The 25,777-nt window shown below is 35.8% G+C and overlaps 1 protein-coding gene across 1 annotated transcript; it reads right to left on the reverse strand.

Moving 5' to 3' along the window:
* Positions 1 to 477: 477 nt before the first annotated feature.
* On the reverse strand, positions 478 to 16,266 carry LOC108723825 (probable serine/threonine-protein kinase nek3). The gene is made up of 4 exons (XM_018449832.1): positions 15,936 to 16,266; positions 10,783 to 10,862; positions 9,878 to 9,977; positions 478 to 4,599 (listed from the first exon to the last, which is right to left on the reverse strand). Exons 2-4 carry the CDS (start codon positions 10,853 to 10,855, stop codon positions 1,461 to 1,463), a joined length of 3,312 nt encoding a protein of 1,103 aa, XP_018305334.1. The 5' UTR covers positions 10,856 to 10,862; positions 15,936 to 16,266; the 3' UTR covers positions 478 to 1,460.
* Positions 16,267 to 25,777: the final 9,511 nt, after the last annotated feature.

Here is a 25,777-nt window from a genome sequence, read left to right on the forward strand (position 1 = left end):
ATACTGAATACGTTTCTGAATAATCAATGTATTCCTATTCGTACAGACAAGGGTATAAGCAAGATCGATTTAGAATCAACCTGTTGCTGTTCTAGTAGTCACCGAGTAAAGAGTGACTTTGGGGGTAAAAAATTTATCATAATTATACTGGAAAAAAAAAAAATTTCCAAGCGCTACTTTGCTATTTCTTCGTCGTTTTGCATTACCGCATTTAAATTATCATTGACATAGTGCTTCGATTGTGTAAAAGCAAATATAATAGGTTTCGACTTTTATCGCCATTCATTAATATTTATTATCTATTATTTTATACTTGATCAAACTATCGTCAGCGAATGTAAATTTCCAATTTTTTCTGCGATACGACAAGCGCTTCGTTTGCAACAAATTAAATTAATTACGTTGCCATAAATTCGTTTAAGATTCAAATATTTCAGACTTGGGGTTTTTTTTTCACAGACTGAAATATTGCGGCAACCTTCCGTTTTAAAGATCAATGTTACGCTTTGACGCGAGAGAAACACAAACGTTTACATTCTCCAATATTTATTTACATAGCGCATATCAGGGTGTTACATAGAGAGTTTACATACTTATCTATTTATTTATTTATTCGTTCAACTCATTTTATTTATTCAATTATATAGTGTACTTTACAGTGTAATTAAGCTGCCCAATAATCGGCTCCACCATACGTTTTCGCTCGCCCTCCAGCGAGAGGGTAAGAGAGCAGCGCGCATATACCAAAACAATTGTAGAGAGATTAAAAAGCGACTTTCAATAAAGATCCAATCGATCCTGTGTGTGGAAGAGAGCGAGAGAGAAAAAAATCTCTCGAAACCCCTCACCAATCCCGCGTCTATCTCGATCGTCCTGCTTTCGATAAATTATCCCTAGAATGCATCTTATCACATTGTATATCGCGTGTCGAAAGGCATTCTCACGCAAGGACCCGAAGGCTAAAGTTAAAACACCTTGTCGTTAATCGAATAGAGTTTTTTTTAAGGAACACATTGAAGGCATTTTCGTCGATCCCTCGCGTGATGAGATGGAGCTTGAAAGAGAAGATGCGTTCCCCATCTGCAATATTCATGGCGATACCTTGAAAAAGGAGACGCGTATTCGGTGATCGTAACAGTAGTCCGTGTTCCCCTTCGTCGTTTTAGCTTTCTAAGTGAAAGGACGTCTATCGTATCGCATCATATCGTTTACGGATGGACAAAAACGATTGCCCGTGAAATTGCGTCTCGAATCGGCCGCGAAGAAGTCGGGGGGTGGGGGGAAACCGCTTCTTCGCGTTCCCCGACTACCGTTATTTGCAGGACTACGGTTGTCGTCACGTCATCCGTCGCCGTTATCCACCGCGTGTCCACCGTATTGCGCTGTGAAATTGGAAAATGCATATCGCCACACAACTCGAGAACTTCCATCGCTGCTCCTCCGAGTTCTTCCCTTCCCCCTCATTCCTCGCCGTTGATTCTCTTCTGCACGTGACCCAGATATCGCGCGAAACCCTCGCTAGCGTGCTTAAGAATTGTCAAACCCAATCTGAATTTAATTTCGGCCACCTTCTTTACAAAATTTATGAGACTGAAGCCCTCTGAGGGCTTTTTCGTGGTCGAGCTGTCGAACCACTCAATTGTTTCGGGATCCTTCGAGTCTGCGGGATGCGTGGTATCGGAAGACTTTTCTGAAGAGACGCTGGTACCGCCGTCATCTATTTTTCCGACGGTCGTAGAAGCGGGAATCTCCGTCGTGTCCTCCGTGTGTGTAGTTTTCAAGGTGGACTCCTTTGCGCGCGTATTAGCTTCCTCCTGTTGCTTTCTCTTCTGCCCCTCGAGATCCTCCACTTCGTTTTCATTGCTACCTTTCGTTTTGTGTGGCACTTCGCCACCTGGCAGAGCCGAATCAATGATATCCAGAATCTCGTTGTTCAAATCTTCCTCCTTCTCTGCCTCCTCGCGCTCTTCTTCTAATTCGCGTTTCGTCGGAATTATCTGAATTACCGACTCCCTCTTCGATCTTGAGCGTCGCCCTCGGCCACCCTCGTTAAGGGCAGCGCGTTTGACCTTAAGGGATCGCGGACCGTGCTCGACGGCCACTGCTGTTGGCGTTATTTCAATCTCTTCGTATCCGTCATCCGCTCGGATAGTTGATGCTCCCAAATGGCCATAACTGTTCAAGCCGGCCGCATTCGGGAAATCAAAGTCTTGCGTTACCTCCCGCTCGAATTGCGTCTGTCCGACTTCCGTCGACATGTAACCTTTCTTGTTGTCCACTGGCAAGTTCGCTGCTTTTACGTCGAATGGATACTCCTTAGGTACGTTGCCAACCACGAATTGCCGATTCGCCGCTGAACTCGTACCGACTTCCGTCGCGAAATCTAGACGTTTACGGTCGTAATAAACTGGAGTAGTCTGTGCTTCGGGATATTGGAAGTCCGTGTTCCGATACTTCACCGCTGGTTGAGTGTTCTCCACGGCTTTGTAAACAGGAGAAGTAGTCACTGATGGATATCTCGTTTCGATTTTCTTCGTTTGAGTGTCATACGCACCATCATAATGCTGATATTGATAGTAGTTGCTGTTGTAGTTGTCTTTCGTTCCTGGATACTTATTCTCATAATTTGTCATACCCTGATACACCTTGGATAACATCTCCTCTTCGCTCTGCCCATAGTTGCCGCCATATTCATCCATATTGTATTTATAATTCGGCTCCACGTCGTAATTTCTTCGGGTGATAGTACCGCCGAAGGGATACAGGAAATAAGAAGCGAGACCAAGACCCAAACCTACCAGTGACATGACGCCGAAGCTAGGCATCACTTCGCGACTGAGGAAGTTGTAGATCTGAGTGCTGATCGCCTTCTGCGGTTGCTTCTTCTTAGTCTTCGTCGTGTTCGCCCCAACTTTTGTTTCGGGCGCGATCTTCGATTCCTGAACTGCGTTATCCGTGATGGTGGAATCAGTAACACTCTCGTTGGTTTCCATTAGAACAGGCACCATCGTCGAGCTTGGCGAGGTCGTAGTAGGCTTGCGCCTTCGAGTCTTGTTCTTCTTTCTCTTCGAGTTATGCCTCGGCCGCTTCGTCGTGGTTGACGCTGTCGCGCTTGTCGATGTCATCGCATCCGCCTCCGCTTTTGTTTCTACATTAATTTTGGTTAATTCGGGATTAAAGTCAAATTTTAGATCTATTCTGGAGTCATTGAGATCGTCCATATCCTTCATCATGATTTCGTCCATCTTATCGATCTTCTCGATTGTCAAAATTGGCGCGTTTACTTTGATCGGCTGTATCTCGATCTGCGTGGTCTCATCTATAGGCTTCTTCAGTTGCACTTTTAGCACGTTATTTCCTTTCGTGTTGACCGGCTTCGATTTCACCGGTACTTCTACGAGATCTACGGTCGAAAAATTCGACTTGAACGTCGTACTGGCGCTCAGGGTAGTCGCGGTGGTAGCCGGAAGTAAAGTAGTTGGAGTCTTTTGAGTGTCCATGAGCACTGACGCTTTTATCTTCGTAACGAACATTGGCTTCTCAGTATTTTCCAGCTTGTCTTGCGGAGTTGTGATAACCGAGACCGGTTTGAAGGTCACCTTCTCGATTTTACCAGTCGATGTGGAGGTGTCATTCTTTATCGTTTCAGGTTTGACCGTGGATTTCCTCGTTGGTTTTGGTCTCACCGGTTTCATCGTCGTCGGTTTTATTGATGCCGGCTTCGTTGTTGCCGGCTTGGAATGCAAAGTCGTTCTCGACGTGGTAACTTTCGGCTTAGAAGTAGTTCGAGGTGATTGACTCTTCTTTGTCGTCAGAACAGCCGTCAACGTAGCTGTTCCATCGCTCGTCGTCGAAGTGCTTGTTGTTGTGGTGCGGATCACCTTCAAAGTTGTGCTCGATGAAGATTCCGTCTTTTCTGAATTCTGAGTAACTTTCTCCGGTTTCGAAGTAGTCACGATTTTCTTTGTTGTCGTCATACTCGGCTTCTTCGTGATCACAGTCACTTTCTCGGTGGTTATAACAGGAGTTAACTGTGGCGTGGTCTTCTCCGTGATCTTTTCTGGCTGCGGAATCGTTTCTTTTTCGATCGACGAACTTGGTCTTACTGTAAGTCGTACCTCCGTCTGGAACGGCTGCTGTGTCTTCGATTTCTCGATCTCTACGCTCTTTACGGTTGTAGACGGAGGATTCAGCAGAATCCAAGTGGAGATACCGCCAGTAGTCGTCGGATGATTTTTGTAGGCGGTAATCAGCCTCGTTGTGCTTATCTCTCGCTCAAGCTCTTCCTCCGTCATCGCCATCGCTTGGCCTGGATGGCTACTCTCGAAATAACTGAATTTGGAATTAATTGGCCTACCGAAATGCACGGGCTCCAAATTGATCTCCGAACTAACATCCCTCATCAACAAAGGGACACTGTTCTCCGAGGATTTCGGCGTAGTCGCGACGTTGTGTTCAGCCTTGATGAGTTCCTTGTTATTCACATTTACCATGTCCTGCGGATTTGTAACGTTGAGGAGTTGAGTGGCGACGGTTCTCAGGGACTGATCCATATATTGCAGATCCTTCAAATCACGATGGGTGTCATTCACTTGCCCACTGAAATAAAATTTCATCGTTAGATTTATTGAGGAGTTATAAAATATAGTTTCGCCGAGTACTTCCAATTTTTATCATCGTCACATATTAACATGATTAACATGATGGGGTATCATGCTTTATACATAAAAGATAAGTTATCATATCATATCGTAATAAATATTGTATGATAATATTTCACGTTGTTCTCTCTCTGAATCAGGATTTTTATTAATTATTCATAAAATAATAAGATACATATAACACACATTCTCTCTTTTTCTTTCTCTCTCTCTCTCTCTCTCTCTCTCTCTCTTTCTCTCATTTCTTACGAATAATTTTTATGAATATATATAGCCGGATGAATCAAAGAATTAGCAAAAATGCCTAAATAGTTATTAAATTTCTTACCTTTTCTGTGCAATAAGTAAGGCTTGATTTGCACAGATTGACATCTTGTCAAACATCATGAGTTAATTAATGAAATTCAATGGAGCAATATATTGAAATAAATTATTATATCTACAATATGTTTTAGAATAAAATAAAAAGATTAATCTAAATTGAAACTGTTATAATTCAATTATAAACTTTAAATTGTTTTCTATCATGAGAGATGTAATTTAGAAGCAGTAATTTTTAATTAATTGTTTTAATTAATAACATTCAAAAATAAGAGATTTCCGCGAATCTAATTTTAGAAGAAGAAATAGATAATAACTACTTCGGTTTCTAATTTTAGTTTATAAGATAAATTTAATTTATAAAAGAATCTGAATTTTTTTTAAGCATAGTCACAGTAGCTGAAAAAGAAATTACGAAAAATTAAATTTTGATAGAGCAAAAGTTATTTTTATGTTTGATATGTTTACGAAATTAAAGCAAGTAAACAAAATATAAATGTAATCATCCAACATTTTAACACAATTTAAAATAATAATAAGATTCTTCCTTTATGATAAATTTTGTTATTTTTCTACGGTAATAATAGAATAGGATTTAGAAGGATCGTAGGTATAAAGACAGGATCATATATTTTTTATATAGAATATAAGAAGGCGTAAAAAATTATATAACCGCCCAATGAGGGAAATATTAATCTTTGTTTGGAATATTTTATTAACATTACATATTCGTTGGCACAAATACTGTGAATGCCCTGAAATGTTGTAAAATTTGATTAAATTAAAGCACCAATACAAAAAGAAACACTAAATCATAATTCTTTGCAGTCTTATGTCGAGTTGAACTACTGAATAATTTTTTTACGGTAATCTATAATATATAATTATAATCAGCAAACTATATTATCAGAATCTCAATAAATTTCTCTGAATAAATAATAAATATTATTTGATTAGCGTTGAATCCTCCAATTAAATAAAATTATAAACGAAATACTTGATCTTCACTTATTTACGAGAAATTTAGTCCGCAAAGAGATAATAAATATTGTACTCAGAACATCTTTTTTAAATACTACATAACAAATTTTTATAGATATATGATAAGATAAAAAAATGACGCAGTATTCTCATTATTCTACACATGATATAATAACGATGAATAATAATATAACGTTAATTATTAATAGTAACGTTATAAAATATTAAGTTAATCATTGTACTGATTATCGCCCATTTCATGTAATTATGTGATTATGTAAAATAGCGAGTATTTTCTTATTATGCTACATTTGGCGTAAGAATAAAGAATAAATATTAAATATTATATAAAAATATATTGTTTACGAGTATAAGCATCTTAATTATTTTACATAAATTATATTTATGAAGGACGGATGCGAAAACTATTAATTACTATATTTATTTCATTATGATTTTATCCACCCAGTTGAGTAAACTTCATTCTCGATGAATGAAAATACTATACAATTATCTGCATTATCATTATATGTGCTACATTAGTGTATCCACATAATGTTTTAAAAAACAAACATGATCATCTAGCTATCTTCTCTCTTTGCTTTTCTACTAACCACGTATCATTTTCAATCCGGTATCAAATGATGCAAACGATCACTACGGTATATCTTGTAAATTCTATCCAATTTAAGTAAAAGTAATTCTAACAGCGGGAGCGTACTTGCTTCATACAAGCTTTATACTATGGCTCTCCTACTTATCTGAAGTTCACCAAGCGTCACAAGAGCGATCGGTGTTCTATTCATCTTCTACGCTTCCTACGTCTACTCTTCCATTCGTTCAGACGATCGTACTTGTGCACGGCTTGTTTGACGAATTCCTCGAGATTCGGTGTGAAACCGATCGTCTTATCAGCGGAACGCCCGAATTCGAAGGCACTCGGTAATGCCCACGGGAAGATGAACGCGGCTATGCCGAGTATACCTGCCGCCATTGCGACAAACGGTGCTGAGGTCAGACTGACGACGCCATAACCCAACGGATTTAAAAAGGAAAAATATGTGAAGGCCTTAGCCATGTACTGCAACACGTCGCCTGGCGACATATCAAAATCAAAATCAAAGTCATCATCATCGTCATCGTCGTCATCGGGTAATGATCCTGAAGAGCCTAAAGCCGGCGACAAGGATGAACCAGCACTGCTCGATAAATCGGGTTTAGTTGCGATATTAAGACTGGGAAGATTCGGCAATGCTGACAATTGCAAGGAACCCAGACCAGCACTGGACTGACCGGTCACCGGACCGGGTTTGATTAAATACACCGGCAATTCCTGAGCGACGGGCACAGATGGATTTTCGGAAACGGGAGTTCCGGCAACAGGTGGTCCGCTCGCGGAAGCGCTAGCAGCTGGTGGATTGACCGCGGAACTTGACGCGTCATTGCCGGGACCGTCAACGGATGATCCGGCAAGGCTCTCTTCCGCGTTCGTTAATGAAACGCTGATCTGAGTACCCTGGGACACCTCAACTGTGTGAAGATTATCGATGGTCGACAATCCCAAGGATTGAGCGGGATCTAAAATTTCACTGGGATCTTTCTGGGAATCGTAATAGTCATGTTGATCCGGTTGCAGCGTTTCGAGCAAGTTGGAATATGTTCCGGTCGACGCTGTTACGTAATTACCTAAAGAATCCACATGGGAGAGATCGGTAAGCACATCAGAATATTCCTCGCTCTCATCTGCGCTACCGTAGTTCTGCGTCGTTAATGAGGTCTGATGATCCTCCGCAGTCGCCGGTGCGCTGCTCGGCTTGAACACATTCGTATTCAAAACATGCGAGTTGACGATTATATTTAGATCGGTGCATCCTTCCTTGCTTTGAAGCGTATTGTTCACGCGAGTATAAGTGTTTATCATAATCGTCGGACAGTTCGTGTTGTAAGTCGACGAAGGGAAGGTATCGGTCTCCTGCTTGGAAATATTTTTATTCTCGTCCTTCTGAGAAGTAAACATTACGTTGGGTATCTGCACCAAGGACTCTGAGGAAGACCCTGAAGAAGTGGCTTGATTAGCAGCTGCCGCATTTGCTTCCGATGCTTTCAATCGAGTCACATTCGGTTTCTTCAGACCATCGTTCAGGATATGAACCACCGTATTCTGTGTCACGTGTGTCGTAGGATTATAAACGGTCTTGTTCTGCAGCAATGCCCCACCGGGCCAGAAGGAAGGAATCAAAGGAGCGGAAGGATTCGAAGAATCTGTTTCGTATTGGAGAGATGTAATCGAACTTGGATTTGACCACCTGATTGGATAATTTGAGTCTATTGTATCAAGATTCTGACTCAGCGGTACATCTTGAAGAACGACGGTATCATAATTGTCATCGTGGGTATTGGTGTTCAACGGGCTATTGGGTTCCAAGTTTTCGTAGATCGACTCGTAATTCGACTCGATCGGTTTGTCATCATCGTGATCGAAATACTGCGTATTGTTTGGAACGATTTCCGGTACCTTTAACCAATGGATGATTTTCTTTACACTGGAATCGAGGATTGGGTCCGAATGATCAAAATAGTTGTTTGACGATAGGATCGGTATTTCTTCAGCACTGGATAGACTCGACTCATGACTCGATTCCTCCTCCAAAGATGAAGTATATTTCTCATAATTGTATAGATCTTCAAAGTCTTGAATAGCATCATTCGGCCAGTTCTTCAAGTACGCATCATGTAGGGTCGTATCGTTGTATTTGTCCACCGTTCTATTTTCACTACCAACTTTCTGACTCGGCGATTCCTGAACGGACGAAGAATGATTGCTCTTCATCGGTTTGGACGTCACGTGATTGTTCAAACTGACGGGCTTCTTCGCACCTATTCGCGTAAAGTGCTTTACTGGTTTTCTCAGTTGAATGTCGGTAAAAATATTATTACCATTCTTCATCTTCATGTTCAATGCGACGTTGCTGACATTCCGCCAATTCAAAGTCGAGTATGGATACCGGAGCTTAACGAAATTTCTATGGGACGTAGTTGCGTTCCTGCGGCGAAACGCAGGGGATTGACCAACGATTTCAAATTTCGAATTCGGGATCAAAACTGTCTTCGCGTCATGCGCCGATCTTTCTGAATTATTCAAGTCACCGTGATCGCCAATGGAGCGAGAAGAATTAATAACGACACTCGGCTTCGAATTTCCGTGAGAAATCACGCTCGAGTTTGTAGTTTTGCGAATCGAATTACGATCTTTATGAATAGAATGAGTAGAAGCATTTGCCTGAGAATCGCGCGGAACATTTGTCCTCGCTATTTGCAAAGAAAATCTATTTACACCCTGCTTCCAACGTGACATCTCGCCTTCAACATCCTTATTCACGAATGAATCAAACCTAACTGAACTAGACTTCCGACGATTTTCTACTGCAACAGAGATATCGTCATTTGTCCTCTCGAAACCAGATGCATGAGTTGCTAAGAAATCATTTCCTGCTCCATATGAGTACTTCGTTTGCGTTATTGGATCGAGATTTTCATTCGAAATCACGCCAGATTTCGATCTTTCCAAATTTCCAGCATTCTTTGAATCGGAGCTAAATCTTGTCCAATTTATCCTTTCATTCTGAATTATTTTAGAATCGCCAGAGGAAGCGTGAAACGAAGGTTTATTTACTTCGTTCGAGTTTTGAACAACAGTAGCGAATTTCGCGATACCACCTAACACATCCGTCCTTGAAAAATATGGAGGAGCATTTATCGCTCTAAATTTAGGCATCGTCCAGATGTCATCGATCTTGGAACGACGAACGCTAAGCGATCGCGCGTTCGCGACTGTGTTGTGCTCACGCGACGAATCGGCACTATCGCGGAAATGTGTGATATACTTTCTATTACTTCCGGAAGTCCCCGTATACCTGCTATCGTCTCGAACAATGTCGTGTGACTTGCTCGAGACTTGGATGCCTCTCCATCCCGCGTCGTTCCTTTCTATCGTCTTCGCTTGCGAATCTGCGCCTGAAAGGTGAAAAACGATAAGAATTTTTATTTTTAATTTTAAAGAGGAATTCTAATGACACAAATCGACTGCCGACACACGCAACGTCGACGTAACAATGATAATGCACTAATAATAGCGAAACACATGGAATTGCTGTCCCGTTAAAACGCAAGGATTTCTCAATGCTTTAAATTCTACCAAGTTAAACATTTCCGTCTTAGGAAATTCGGTTTTGCAAGAAAAACGCGGGTGGTAACGTTGGTGCACGAGAAACAGTGGCGTAATTACGGTTTTACAAAGAAGACAAGTTGTTATCCGACACGCTACAACAATTGATGCTATTGAGTAATTACGCTCGCGATTGATGCTCTCTTATGCGTTTTCTCCATAATTGGAACATTGAACGTAAATTCAATCCTTTCGAACAAGAAATGAATAACGCGTTACTAAGAGAAAGAGTAAAACACGTTGAGAATTGTACGTAGTATAGATACAAATATAAGTACACAGATCTGCCACGTAAAACGCAAATGCATATATCGGATTACTAACTAACCATTACTTGAACATTCTCTAGCTAATTAAGATACATTAGAGATAACAAATCTGCAATGGAATAGACACGGTTCATTGACTACGAACATTACACCGCGACGAAAGCATCAATTTTGCGTTTAGAAAACACTGCTTCCTGCTGCCAGTTCGTCACGTTACACGGTTTTATTGCTAAATGAGCGTTTCATTGCACCGATCATTTTCGATCGCGTCGTAATTCGAGATATGTATATATTATCATCATATAATTTTTTGTAGAACACCTACCATTCTGCGGTCTGGTGTCACCCGATCCTGCTACCAACAGGACCACCACGATCTTTAATAGCTGCATCCGCATTTTCGCACTGAAACAAAAATTAAAAAATATTTTTAATAGAATCTAAAAGATAAACCATAGAAAAATTTTACTCAACTTATTTACAAATTCTGGGACATTATGAGAATGATGTGCGACGAATTGTAAAAAGACAGAGGATCTCGCGAATTGAGATGCGCGAGGCTAGAGGCTGTCCTCGACACGATGACCTACACTCAAACGCTGAACCTGATCTTGAGCAACAATCTAGATCTTGGATAGATCTCTCGTTGCACTATGTTATCGAGAACAAGTCAACAGGAAGAGAATCACATCGGTCGCAAAAAAACAATCTTACTTGATCATGAAAGACGCGATTGCGCGACTCTTATGAGGAAAGAACGGTGGTCGGAAACGGTGGAGCAAACGCGCGGAAGTCGAAGGTTTTAATTTTACGACCGACAAAAGATGCGACGCTTGCGTTAATATTCATGAGCTTGGGTACGTATCAACTATATTGCAAGGATTTGTATGTACCATGTATTTACATTTCGATATTTGTTACGATAATCTGACACAATGCGTTTCATAAAGTACGAATAAATATTAATCAAATGATATTCTTTAATTTATTGTGAACTTATATTTAACAAAATAGAAATATAATTTAATTTTCTTCTTCTTCTTTTGCGAATTTAATTTTTACTATTTTACAAATAGAATCGTAAATATACGATAATGTAACGTTAAATTTACACATATACGTAAAATCATGGATATTAAATTTAAATATTACACAATATCAAAATCGATAAACGATAGAGATAGACATTTAAAGTATTCTAGGCTACATTTCAAAACGTCCTCTCCCAGAAAAATTTTATTCGATATGTAATATACATTACGTGTACTATATATTTCGAGTAAAATTTCCTCAAAGTAAATGTTTTGGAATATAGTCTTACAGTATAATTCGTGATCGTGTTAATGTTTATTTTATAAATTGAAATTGATATTTTTATATGAATTTTCAATTTTTGAGATAGATATTACTCTTCGTTTGAATATCAAGAATTGCAACTGCATTGAATGCAACAATCAAAAAACTAAAAATGCATGCGATCGTTAATGATTACCGCAATGACGCAATTGTCGAGATAGTTGACTTTGGCGAGGTGATGAGTTTACACAGGGTACACGACATGAATTTCTGATTATCGATTTGTCAACTAAGGTTTCGATTGAAAGCATCGTTCGTATTCGATGCTCATTTCCGATTGTTCCAATCGTCTATGCACACAGAATGCGAACAATAACATTATTTTACCATTGACGTAAGTTAAGCACTCATCTGCGCAATAAAATTTATAAAATTTCGTACCACACATTACAATGCAGATAATATAAGTTTTTTTTAACTTAAAGTTGAATAAAAAAACTCGTATAATCGCCTCTGAATAAGAATCGTAATCGACAGATATAAATATTTATATATCGAATATCGATATATAAACATAAATTTTAAAATAATACATTGTGTAGATCAGGCCTGTCCAATTTGAACTCCGGAACCAAAACGCAAAGTCATCGACGCAAAAAAATTCAATGTGAGTAAGATTTTAGGAACTATAAAGTGTTGATAAGCGTCACTCAGATGCGTATCAACATTTTACAGTCCTCTAAATCTTATCCACATTGAATTTGTTTGCATCGATAGCTTTGTGTTTTGGCTGCGGAGTTTAAATTGGGCAGACTTGGTATAGATAATATTTTAAATAACGGATTATAAAATGAGGTCCACGAAATCCCGGGACAGGAGGGAAGAGGTCAGGCTGATGATAAACGAACGGAACGTTCTTCCTCCTGCGTTGAAATCTCTGGCGAAGGTTTCAATGAAGGCTCTTAGCCTTGACTTGAAGTAGTCGACGCGCTGTAAACCCTACATTTCTCGTAGGTAGAATTCTCTAACAATCACGGATTGTCACATGGATACTTTTTTACCGTTGCATTTTTTCCATGTTCATATTCGTGTCCGCTAACGGTACTGAACGGGCGTCGATCTTCTTCGGGTGTCCATCGAATGTGACGCCGCATCGTACATCTCAAGGAATGCAGTCAAAGTGTGCGAGAAGTCCGACAAGGCATTATTCCATCGGTAGAATAGCCGTAGAATCCGATACGAGCGAGGCACGTACCGTTAACCATTTGAATGTTTCTTCATGAAAACCGCAGGCAATTTTATTGAGCCATAAACAATGTTGTGAAAAGATTTATAATTCTGAAGGGACGTGCCAGATCAGAGTAACATAATATATCATGCAATACTATCAAATACAATTAATTGCCTGGCTAAGTATAAGTACTAAAATTTTAAACATGTCGAGTTTAATTTTCGAATACCATAAACTTTTCGGAGTTGAAAATATATTATTTAAAATTATATTAATAAAAGCAAAATGTAACGAGATTATTATTTGTAATAATAACTCCACACTTATAATAACTCCATTAGTGCATGTAGTATATAAACACTTTAATTTAATAATTAAAGCATTTGTATACTATGAGCGTTTATATAATAATTAGAAAAATTGGACAAGAATTTCAATTTGGATGTAATTATTTTAATAGAGTCGATAATTTTCTAATGAATAGAACCGTTGTACGCAACAATAATTGTTACTATACATGCTCTTTTTATTTACGCACTGACTATTTTTGGTGGCAAACATGGTAGCAATTTTCTGTAACATTCTAGCGTAAATAGACGCAAATGCATTTACGGGGAACTACTCTCTCTCTCTCTCTCCCTCCCCACCTAATTCAAATCATTTGATAACGAGTAAAGTTTAATAAATAGGCATAATAAATTAACATATCAATAAATAATAAAGAAAAGAATTAATAAGAGATTGACACATTTAATTATAATAAATAGATAAAGGAAACGATTCAATATTTTGTAATTTATTAATTGTATCAAAAAATATTGCTTATTTAAGATCCAACAGATATCCGTAATCCTTACAAATATTATCAGTGGATAGGAGATTTAAGTGAAAAAAAAAAAAAAAATGGAAATAGTTTCTAGCTCAATCTTCAAGCTGACCGATAGAGGGAATCGCCAAAGATTATTTGTATAATATTCTCGAGATTGTAAGAACGATATCCCCGTTTCTGGAACGTTGAACACCAGCGGAAAAGATCGCGCGCAATAAAGACACGCTATTTAACGAACAGATTTGCGCTCTAACGAGCGCCGAACATCCATTGCCGCTAAAATTAGATCATAGCGGATAAGAAACGAAACGACAAGGCATGAAGAATGGCAGATGATCGGCCGACTGCGAGTCTCTCGATCATCCAGGTCAGTAAATCGCATTAATTTAATTGCGATCGGATCAGATCTTATTCAAAGGGGTAGATAAGCAATTGTATTATGAAAATCGGATATGCCTCCATACCGTGACCGTTTCGCACGATAGACGTTTTTCACGCAAAAGTGCCGATCTTTAACTTATAATCCACATTAAAAATGATAATATTTGCTACTTCACTATCGTGAAAAATGCTCCAGTTAATTTCTTATTTTTTTATTCCGTGTGAAGTTTTCATTATGAAAAACAGTTTCAGCGAAGCGTGAAAAACTAAATAATTTAATGACACACACACACACAGAGAGAGAGAGAGAGAGAGAGAGAGAGAGAGAGAGAGAGAGAGAGAGAGAGAGAGAGAGAGAGAGAGAGAGAGAGGGGGAAAAAAAAAACGACAACAACAACGAACGAAAATTGAAAGTGTTCACGTAATAGAAACGAAACAGCTATTTTTATCTTCTTTTGAATATATGAATTGATCTTTTGCCAAAACATTAATAATTTTTAAAACTTATTTCCAAGCAACAGAATATTTTACAGAGTGTCACGTATTTTTATCCTCTTCCTATTACAGGAAATATTGAAGTGAGTTTGCATTAACAAAAACATTCTCTTATTGATATTTTATAAATTAGGAAAAGATAAAAAATTTTAAGAACTAATTAAACTTTACAAATGTAAATACATTGTATATATACATTTATAAACATATTAATTTAATTATTTAAATTTATAAAAATTTTAACGCCAAAAATATCTTAAATTTTTCAAATTATTTAACTTCACATTTATTAAAGATCCTATCATCTTCAACAATCAATTGATTCGATAGAAATAGGCCATCTAGCATATTAGAATAATCTGTCCATTCATTTTCAGATCTCTTTTGGAGCGTGGCGCATAAATTCCAAAAGTGCTCCTATTACCTTTAATCGTCTAATGAGACAATATAGTAAGACAACCGTGCAACACGATTCAACAAGTGTAACGTAATGTAATGATGCAAAAAAAAAAGAAACAGGAAGAAGAGCAGCGAGTTCTTCACGAGGAAGCGACTGCGAGTTGTAGCGCAATGAAACAGATACAAGTAATTTATCAGTGGTATCGTATCTCGAACCTGGACCGTGCAATGCTTCTGTTTATTTTCGTTTCCAACATCTCGTAATATCTCGCATTTACATTTCTCAACAGGATAATTTCTTCGCGCATTCAATGAAATTCATTACCGTTATATGATTACGAATGCGGAAATTGATTATTAATTATTTCGAATAAATTCCACTTTACTTTTGTGCTTGCCATTAAAAAAAAAATTATAATATATTTATAATATCGTAATATTACATTTAAGATAGTACTTGTTCAGGCAGTCAAAATGCACGCTAAAAATATTTTTTTACGAAAGGCTATTAAATTAATGCACGAGTCGGCAAATGTAGACAAAACTTTATTTAGTTAATAATTAACATTTGGCTAAAAAAATTATCATCATTTACTAAAGAAAAATAGAGATATTGTGAATATTACATATTTTAGATACCATTTCGTTACATATCTTTATTTAGATTTTTCTAAGAAAGAACAAGCAAATTTTTTTTCTATTTATATAATACTTTTTAAATAATTACATGCAAAATACTTATCATTAAATAATTAATGATAAAAACAAACATTTTAACAAATTTATATGATAAAAAATCTAGTGTTCTACAAAGCATATAATGATCATCACGAATTATCAATCTTACCTATATCTCAATTAATTTGATGAAGCATCGAATCACTTCAAACGCGATCGATACACACACCCGACGGTTTCGCGGAGCGCACGATCGAGAAAACGATTTTTCGGTGCACCACCGAACTCGTTCGAATCCGCGCGTTAGGTCCTCGACGGCCACCTGTTCGAAAGAAAAAAAAAATACCGCCGAAAGAAACTCTAACTCTTAGACTGAACTGATCTGACCGAGTCTCGCGGTATTCATAAATTCGCGAAAAGGAAAGGAAGAGACCGCGACGTCGCGAAACCGGACAAAGCGAACTGAAGCGAAGAAGAGTGTCGGAAGACGCGTGTCGACTACCCGGACGATCTTTCGACAATGGTGCACGGCTGACTGGCTGCCCGACAAGTTGTGCTTGCGTACCCAGGTTGGAGAAGGTTGGAGAAGGTTCGTAGCGGGCCGAGGAAGAGGGTACGGTGCACGCGCGTTCTAGCCGTGAGGAGGTAAACCGAACGAAGGTGGAGCGCGCCTGGCCGGCGTGCGCGGGCCTTAGGACCCGTTATACCCGACGGTGCTACGAGATCCGCCCGAGTTGAACAACCTTCGCCCGTCGTTGTTACTTGCTCGATACCAACGCGTATGCTAAGCGCGAGCGAAAGGCTCTTTCCGCTGCCGCCGACGACGATCGATGCGCGAAGTGGGTGAACTTGACGTACGGTGTACATCGCGATACGGTATTTCTCGAATGTCTCCAGCGGTCCCGTATCCGGGGAAGGATAGGGGGGAACGGAAGGGCACGAGTTCAAATTCAATCTTTTTCCTGTGAAGATTAAACCGAAATAGCCTGAGATAGAGTAAAGCAGGTTTGGATAGGTTAATAGAAATTTTGAAATTGTATAAAAAATTGAGATCGCTTAGGACCGATTTTTAATTTGCTGATTAACTTATAATTAAACTTAACTTGATGTTTCACCCAATAGGCTTCACTAATATCATCATGAAACTCATTGGATGAAACATCAGGTTAAGTTTAACTGAATAAAAAACCGAGTAGTAGTGTATTCGATAAAGAAATACAAAATATACACTATTGCTCCAATAGTGTATGTTTTGTTGAATACATCAAGTGCTTAAAAAAGCACTTTAAATAAGATAGAAAAATCTAGTCGTATTAAAACTTGCGTATTAAAGGACACAAACAAGCTTTTATTTTATATAATCATCATTTTAATTAATCCAAATGACACACTATAGAATAATTATAAATAATAATTACATTATTATTAATTATACATTGCGTATAACAATTACGTAATTTGCACACATAATTTGAAAAAAAAAAATCTTTAGAGAATCCCATTTACATAAAATAGAGACTGAGAACAATGGCATATTTCGAGCATAGACACTTGTGATTCTGAGAACATTTCGAACAAATCATAAAATCAAGGAGACAAATTTAAATAAATCAGGCATGATGTAATTACATGCGAAACGGCGACATCGAACTAGATCAGGAAGTCGACATTTAGATCAGGAAGAAAAGTGAACAGCCGAACTTTCACGAGTGTGAATGCTGATATCTGTATCAATATCTATGCATGTCTGTGAAAGTTATAATATTCTTTTTGTTGTCACGGTGTTATAAACATCGCAATGCTCCAGATAGAATTGATGCACAACGACGGAATGCGTCCATATCTTGATTGAAAAATATTTATTGACATTTTCAGTATAACATTAATTAAAACGAGAAAGTGATAAGGCTCAGTTATCTCGAGGCACGATATCAGTTATATGATATTAGATTAATTGTTACGCACAGCTTTATTTTTTAATTTTCTTTTAAAAACACAACGAAAATGTAATTCTGAATTCTATAAAATATACGGCAAACTGAGACATCTGTCCGATATTTATCATGCGAAGTGTAAAATAATTTTTGAAGCAATGGTATGTTTCTCTGCTGTAAAAAACCGCTGCTATTATTATTTTAGTAATACAGTGATTTTTTATTTAATTTTATATTTAACTAATTAATGTGCTATCATATTTGAGAAATTATTTTATACTTCTACGTGAAATGTCGGACAGATGTCTCAGTTTACCGCATATTTTATAGGTTTTAGGATTACGAAATTATTATGTTTTTAACGGTAAACTAAAAAATAAAGCTGTACGTAGCTAGTAATCTGTCACTTAACCAATATAGCCCCTCGAGATGATCGAGCCTTAAGATTTTCAGATAGCTGCCGAAAATTATATTTCGAATTTTTATAATTGTATAAATTATAAATGTAAAGTTAATGTATAAATTATAAGAGTAAAAAATTTTAATAATAGTTTAATATTAAAAATATGTGAAAAATAAAGAAAAATAAAGAAGCTTTTCTTTTTGTGCATTTATCAAACTCACATATGGTATTATCACATACGGAAATTTCTTCTTTTTATCATTACATCATAAATTATTTAAATAAATAAATAAGTTTGTGAAAAATTCGGATTAGGTGAAACGTTATCAGCAAGAACCGAGTCAGATAAATGTTAGGTAATAGTGTCGAGCAAATTGTTTGAGCGAGTTTGTTCTAGTCCATTTACATCCTGCACACATTCTGACAACATAATGAAGGGTTCGCATTATCGGTGATGAGGCGATGCGTGATGCTAACTGATGGTTAATTCAGGAAGTAGTTTTTCTTGAAAGCTCAGAATGCGAGCAGATGCTTCGGCCGCAAAAAAGAATATATTCCAGACGGTAAACGCCGAAGTCGAAGAACTAACACGACATTTTTCAACTTGGATCACAACTCGAGGAATTAGGAGAAGAACCAACGTGCGAGGAATCTCCCGATTGACAAAGACATCATGGATCTAGTCTAATGACACTCTAGCAATTTTCAGTCCGTGCCAGTGATCCACTTATCGCGTCGTAACGCATAATTAGACGATTCCTGATGTTCGCAAAAAAACATTTGTTTCCGTCTTGCCACGCGGATGCGACTTTGAAATCGCTTTGGAGTAACTTCAGAAAAAATTTACGTAACGTTGCTGACACTCGTATAATCATAGGATTTTTCTTCATAACAACGGCAAAAATGCGGACGCGTTATCTCAGCCAGTAAGGATATGCTGAATTACGAGTTAAGTGGTTCAACCACCATCTGCGCTCTTGAAGTGGAATAATAAGCAGAGAAAGGACAAGTCATGGCATTTAGTAGCAAAAGAGCCGCTCGTAAATCTTCTCATTTTTTTCACTTACTTCTAACATACTCATATGATTATAATTCTGAAAGTAATTTTAATAGGAAAATGTTCATTCAATGCTTCGCGATTCTGCTTGTCATCCTCTTGTGCGCAGGTAACACAAAATATTTATTCTAAACTAACTTCTAAACTTAAATTTATCTAACATAATTTCTTATTTAAATTTTTCTTATATAATGTATCTAATTTAATTAAAATTAAATTTATTTTTATTTTAAATTAATCTAAATTGATTTTCTTTCAAAAAATTAAATTAGATAAATTAAGTTAGAAAAATTTTAAATAAAAAATTAAATCAGGTAAATTAAAAATAAGAAATTGATTCCGCAATTTTATCATAAATTTCAAAAACAACTCATTCGCGAAATTTCTCGAAATGCTTACATGACTCGGCACGTCAAAGCAATTTATACAAAGTCTATTCTTCTTTCCTTAGTAAACAAAGATACTAAAATATACTGAAGTCCGTTGAAAATGTCAGGTTTAAAAACCAAAAAAAAGCAACCGTAAACCAGACTCGGAAGGTACGTAATAACCGAACGCGCCGGTCGGTTGTCCCAGAATCATCCTCCACCGCCTCGGCTCTTATGTGGGACATAGCGGCACTTCTTGCGGGCTTAGATACCTTCGCCGGCTGACAGTAAGTGTAGTCGCATCGACGTCATCGCCGAGGAACAATTTCTCAATTAATTTCTACGCAAAGCGCGTTTATAGGACCTAGATCAGCGGCTAGCTGAATGTCCCTCGCGATGGGAATCACGGTCGAACGACCTGTCGACGGCAGCGTATGCTAATATGAATTGCAAATAGCGAGCAATTTAATTCATCGCTCGGCCGCTTGATAAATGAGATAATAGCTTTCGATATGCAACAGATCGTTAGAGGGCTGGCGAGGCGTGAAGAGCAGTGAGATAATAATATGGTAATTAGATTTGTAATGAAGTGAATTCATATTGCCCTTAGGTTTCTCTTCTTATTTTTTTTCGCGTAACTCCACATATTCTGTTATTAAACTAATGATTGCATTATTGTATAATAAGCAATTAATTACAATTGAAAACAGACTTTGAATGCGCGTATGAACATTGATATATTGGCAATTTCCGTATAGCTTCCTAATTCATTTGAAGAACAAATGGAAACAGATTATTCTTTTCTCTTAATGTTTTAAACTTAATCTACAATGTGCGATTTGTTTCCTGTTTCTTTTTTTACTTCTTTTCTTTTTGCTTCTTTCAGTTTTTTTCGTTTTCTGTCGCCCGAGATAAAAATTGACAAATTTTAGAAGAGACAAGAAACACGTAAACAGAAATGCGATTGTCGATAAAACGGTCACAAATAAGGAAAAGACATAAGTTAAAAAGCAAGAAACAGGAAACAAAGAGTACTTCGTAGATTAGGCTTTAGAGATATCCCAATATTACATTATCAAAATCATCATCCTTGATTATGTTTCCCTCATCGATATAATCTTAGAGAAATTGCTCTATACTTTCAAGTAATTTTCACCGAAGACTGCATTCGTCATATTCTCACATTCATAACTGAGATGTCGGATGGACTTATATAAAAACAATGAATTATAGTAATGATGAATTATAGCGTGATCTCGTATTTTGTTATACATTTGTCACGCTGCCAACACACAAAATTATCCGCAACGCTTTAATGATAAATTCTACAAATTTGTGGTCACTGCATTTGCAAAATAAAATTTATCTTTGTTCTGTAATGAAAAAATAAACAGTATCTATAATTTATTTTATTATTAGTATTTTCTTTCGATTTTATATATTCTATGAGAAGCAAAATTACGTGATTTTAATGTAAATAAATGTAAATAAATGTTTAATATAAAAAAATTAATCGTCATTTTTTAAATTTCACAAAAAATTATAAGAAAAATTCTTTATTTATTAGAACTTTGTTTACTCTTATTTCTCTTAAAACATAAAAATTTGGCATAAATTAGTAACAAAAAATTAACATAATATTTTTTAAACTAAATATTCTCTCAATCTAAAAATAAAGTAAAATGAAATTCTTCAAATAAATTGGTAAATTTATTGTATAATATAAAGGACGCCAAATATTTTATAGTGACAGCAAATCAGCTGGCATATGGCCTTGGTGCTTCTTCGCGGCATATAGCGGACTGTTCTATACACAAGGTCATGGTGCTGCATTCGCCAAGTTCAAGCCGATACGTATAGCAGCGTTCGCCGTGTTGTGGGTATCATCATGTTATTATCCTTTCAAAAGAAAGGATGTTGGACACCGTAGGTACAGAGTGATTGTCTATCGAGAAATTCCAGACTTGATTCCCCCCTTTCTCAGTCCTGTTATCTCACTAGATATACAGTGAGTAAACAAGAAGAAATTTTTATAAAAAACTTTATTTATAAAAATAAACATTAATTAGCTTTATACAATGAATATATTTTGTCCTAATATAAACAAAAAGAGCTTCACAAAAATAACTGTGCTCATGATAAGTTAAATTTTTCGACTGATGAATACTTCTGTGCGTCTAAATAATAAATAAATAATAAATAAATAATATAATTTTTCATTTTCATTGATTTTTAAGATAACACATTTTAATTATTACACATCTCCTCTTAAATAAATTAATTTTAAGAAATATACAGCCTATTTTATTTTTTGTTAATAAATTGCTAATTATTGTTTACTTCTTAAAAATAATTTTTTTATACAAGAAATCTTTCCTATATAAGTACTTTTTGCTGTAAAAGAAGTTTTGAAAGAAAAAATTTATTTATATTTAATGCAGAAAAAATGAGAATCACAATTCGAAGAAAATTGAGATAATAATATATCAATTTCCATCTCAAATCCTACAATGCATTGTGTCTTAATAGGAGCGAAATCTCTCAATAGAAGAATAAAGAGAGAACATTAGAGAAGAAATCTCTTACAAAGGATAAAAACTTCATTCTTTGTAAGGGATTTCTTCTCTGCTAATTTTCTCTCTCTAATAAAAATTCCATCCTCTGTACAATCAACAATTATCATTCTGCGCAATTAATTAGAACCCATGACTAATAATTCAATCACGAAACAAAAAACGACTAGTTTATCGAAATAAATATTTTATGCAATGCAATTTATTTGTTATTTTAAAAAAGAAATGGAATGACAAGAAATGGTGAAAAATTATAAAATTTAATTATGTTTTATTTATGATTTTTAATCAAATAATTTAATTAATAAATGAAAAAAGTGATGCATCTATCTTTCATTAATAAATATATTTATGCATATGTACTTCGCGGTATTTATAAGAAGTCTGAAATATGTTACACGTAGTGAATTTCGATTATACATATATTTCCGGACGATTCATAGCATCTTAATTAGCCGTTAACTCGAATTCATTTGCATCGTATCGCGAGTATCAGAGTAGAGTATTATTTTTAAATTTTTCACTTATTAACAAAACATCGAGGATGCGGAACGGATTGGCGCCAAGTCGGGAAGCATCGCGATGCGTTTAATTACCAAGTACTGGCATAATTAAGTCTATATTTTAATATCTGTCAGCCGCGTAACATACAATGGTATGTTATCGGTATTTATACATCAGTAATTTGTTAAAACTCCTCATCATCCTAGATTCGTTCGTATTGCTGTACTTTGCGAGATGTCGAGGGGATCATAGTATTCATATCTTGATGCAATCGTATTTTTCCAACATTATTCCTCTGTCACGACGTAAAGTGCACATCGCGTGAGTAAGGACGGAAATGCCACGTATAAAGTACCGTGCGATTATCATGTTCTAATGATTAGTACGTGCGATCATTAACCGTGTTTTCGTGAGTGGCGTGAGTAAAGAAGCAACGGAGGTTCAAGATTCAAGAGTAGAAAAGATCCGGAAAACGTCGGGTGATTATGGAGCAATAATAATTTACTTGTTACTTTTGTTTTTTGCTCGTGCATGAAATTAATCGTTTATATATTTCCACTTATTGAAACAATTTAAATAAGATTTAAAAAAAAAATAACTTTTATCTACGAAGAATTCCTAAGACTGTACATGTGAACACACAACAAGAAAGGAAATAGTAAATTGTTAAGCAATTTAATTTGTAATATTACTACTAGTTCAATCGGTTTGCGTTTCAAGATCGAAAAATTAATTCGGGGCGCGCAATTTAAAAGACTACATAGGTACTATATAAATTCACATAGAATTATTTAAGCACTTAAAAGATCCAGTTTATAAATTTCGTATCTATTGCTTTAAAATAAATATACGAATCAATTTGCAAATGTTTTAACCATGAATTATAGACATTCATTAATATATTATACATGTAATGAACATGTATACAAAATACAGTTATTATATCAATACATTATTAATCAGTTTAATCATTTATCAGTACATTTTATTTGATAAAAATCTTTTATATCTGGAGCACCAACGGAATTACACATATTATTACAAGCGTTAATTACAAAACGTATAAATCATATATTTGAAGTAATTGTCGCGTAATTAATCTTGGCACGGTGTTATAACCAACGATCGCTCAGAACTATCGTCTTATCGTAATAATCATAATATCGTCTCGTTGATCATCATCGAACTAATAAAGGGTTGCTCGTCCTGGTGAGCGAAAAAGAAACAAAAAAGACCAAACGTGGCATCATTCATTCCAGAAGATTGCACCGTCGGAATTTCTGATTACGATAAGCGTTAATTCGTGGGACGTGCAGATCGCAGATACAAAGCGCGGACGCGCATCAAGATAAGATAGAAGCACGTGGAATCATCGGGTACCGGTATTTGAGCAGAAGCGGTAATTGGCACCTCGACAGCTTCGACTACTACGACTGCTATTGTGTGCATATACACACACATAGCTGAGAAATTCTTATCAGAGTCCCCAAGTATATCGAAGTGTTTCTATGACAGCGAGAAAGAAGCGAGCGTTTGATAATATTTGCGTACAGCTTTCTATTTATTGTTAATGAGCAGACACAAGTCAACACAAACATCATTCCATCTTTCTTGATATTTAATGAGTAACAAAGACAAAAATACATTTGTGTCAACTTGTGCTATTAAATGGAAAGCACTTTATACCATTCATGAGAAATATTAATGCTCCTGTTCATTCTCCACTACCTCAGATTGTAATAAAAAAAAATAAAAATTCCTACAAAATATATTAATATATAGAAATATGTTTTAATAAAAACAATATTCACAATCGATAAAACCTATTTGTAAAAATATACCGAAAACTCTCCTTTTTATTTGTTAATTAATAACTAAAAATATCTGAAAATAAATTATGTATAACTAAAAACAAAATAAAATATGTTCATAGATATGACAAACTAATAATACATTAGAAATTGAATTAATAATATATATAAATATGAATATAATTTATTCCTATATATTATTTAATTTCTCCTCAAAACAAAAAGATAATCTTCGGTATATATTTTTATATTATTTTTCAGTACATTAATATATTTTATAAATCTATTCTGTCGATTGCAAATGTTGCTCTTTATTAAAAAATATTTAAATATAATTTATAAGAATTTTCATTATATGTTTTCTCGCTTTTAATGTTAATCTAAGATAAGAAACAATCTAAGATAATAATTATGAATGAAGGAGCCTTAATTGCTCCAATGAATCTAACTAATTGCTATGTGCATTACAAGTATTTTAAAATGAAGATTAGATTATACTGACAAGATGTAGATTAATATTGATTAATAGTATATCAAATAACAGCAAGCCATATTTTATGAGCTTTATATATGTGTGCATTCTAATATGTATAATAAAATGATGAATATCTATAATTCACAGTTAAACAAACGCGGTTAGCAGTCTTTACTTATTAAATGATAATTATTGTATATATAACTCTAAGAGTATTTCAACGCATTTATTTAAGTGTTAATAAAAGATATTATAGATACATCTATAGTATACTGATAAGAATAAAAAATCAAATTCCATTAATCCTACAGCGCACAGTAAGTCGCGAAAGTGATCGTTAATTATCGTCAAGTTATTCAAATGACTTGTTTGTAAACAGTCAGTACAGAATCATCTAACAGTGACTTCTTTCATGAAATTCAAATCAAACGATTCACTTCGTTTCCTCTAACGGACTATTGAATTCTTAATCTTTACGCCTCCAAGTGTTTCATTCTCTCACTGTAGAAGTTTATGCTACATCATCGACATCTCATTTCTCATGTGGGATATAACTACATGTAAATACATGGCATTGCCGATTATTCAAAATCATTTTGTGTTTGATCTTACAATTAGAACTAATATATGGGATGTAGATAATTTGAGATAATTACATCAAGTTTAGATCATTAAAATACCTTGCAATAAAAAAATCTTATCTTTTTTACTCTTATCTAAATGCCATATTCATTGTCGAAATTGCGAATACAAAATAAAAATGCACAAAATTTGTAAATACATCTCGACAATGAAACATTTTGCATAAGGTATATTATTTAGAAGAATTTGTATTGAATGTTTCATTGCTGTAGATATCTTCATGCTACTTCATGCTTATGCATTT

The sequence above is a fragment of the Mycetomoellerius zeteki genome, unplaced genomic scaffold (genome assembly GCF_001594055.1).
Source record: "Mycetomoellerius zeteki isolate Tzet28-1 unplaced genomic scaffold, Tzet1.0 scaffold25, whole genome shotgun sequence".
NCBI lineage: Eukaryota > Metazoa > Arthropoda > Insecta > Hymenoptera > Formicidae > Mycetomoellerius > Mycetomoellerius zeteki.

Excerpts from the sequence above, each read along its gene's own strand:
- LOC108723825 (XM_018449832.1), bottom strand. The coding sequence starts at position 10,855 with ATGCGGATGCAGCTATTAAAGATCGTGGTGGTCCTGTTGGTAGCAGGA. Across the intron at positions 9,978-10,782 it reads TGACACCAGACCGCAGAATG|GCGCAGATTCGCAAGCGAAG; the intron begins GTAGGTGTTCTA and ends TTCACCTTTCAG. Across the intron at positions 4,600-9,877 it reads ATTGTTCGAGACGATAGCAG|TGGGCAAGTGAATGACACCC; the intron begins GTATACGGGGAC and ends ATTTTATTTCAG.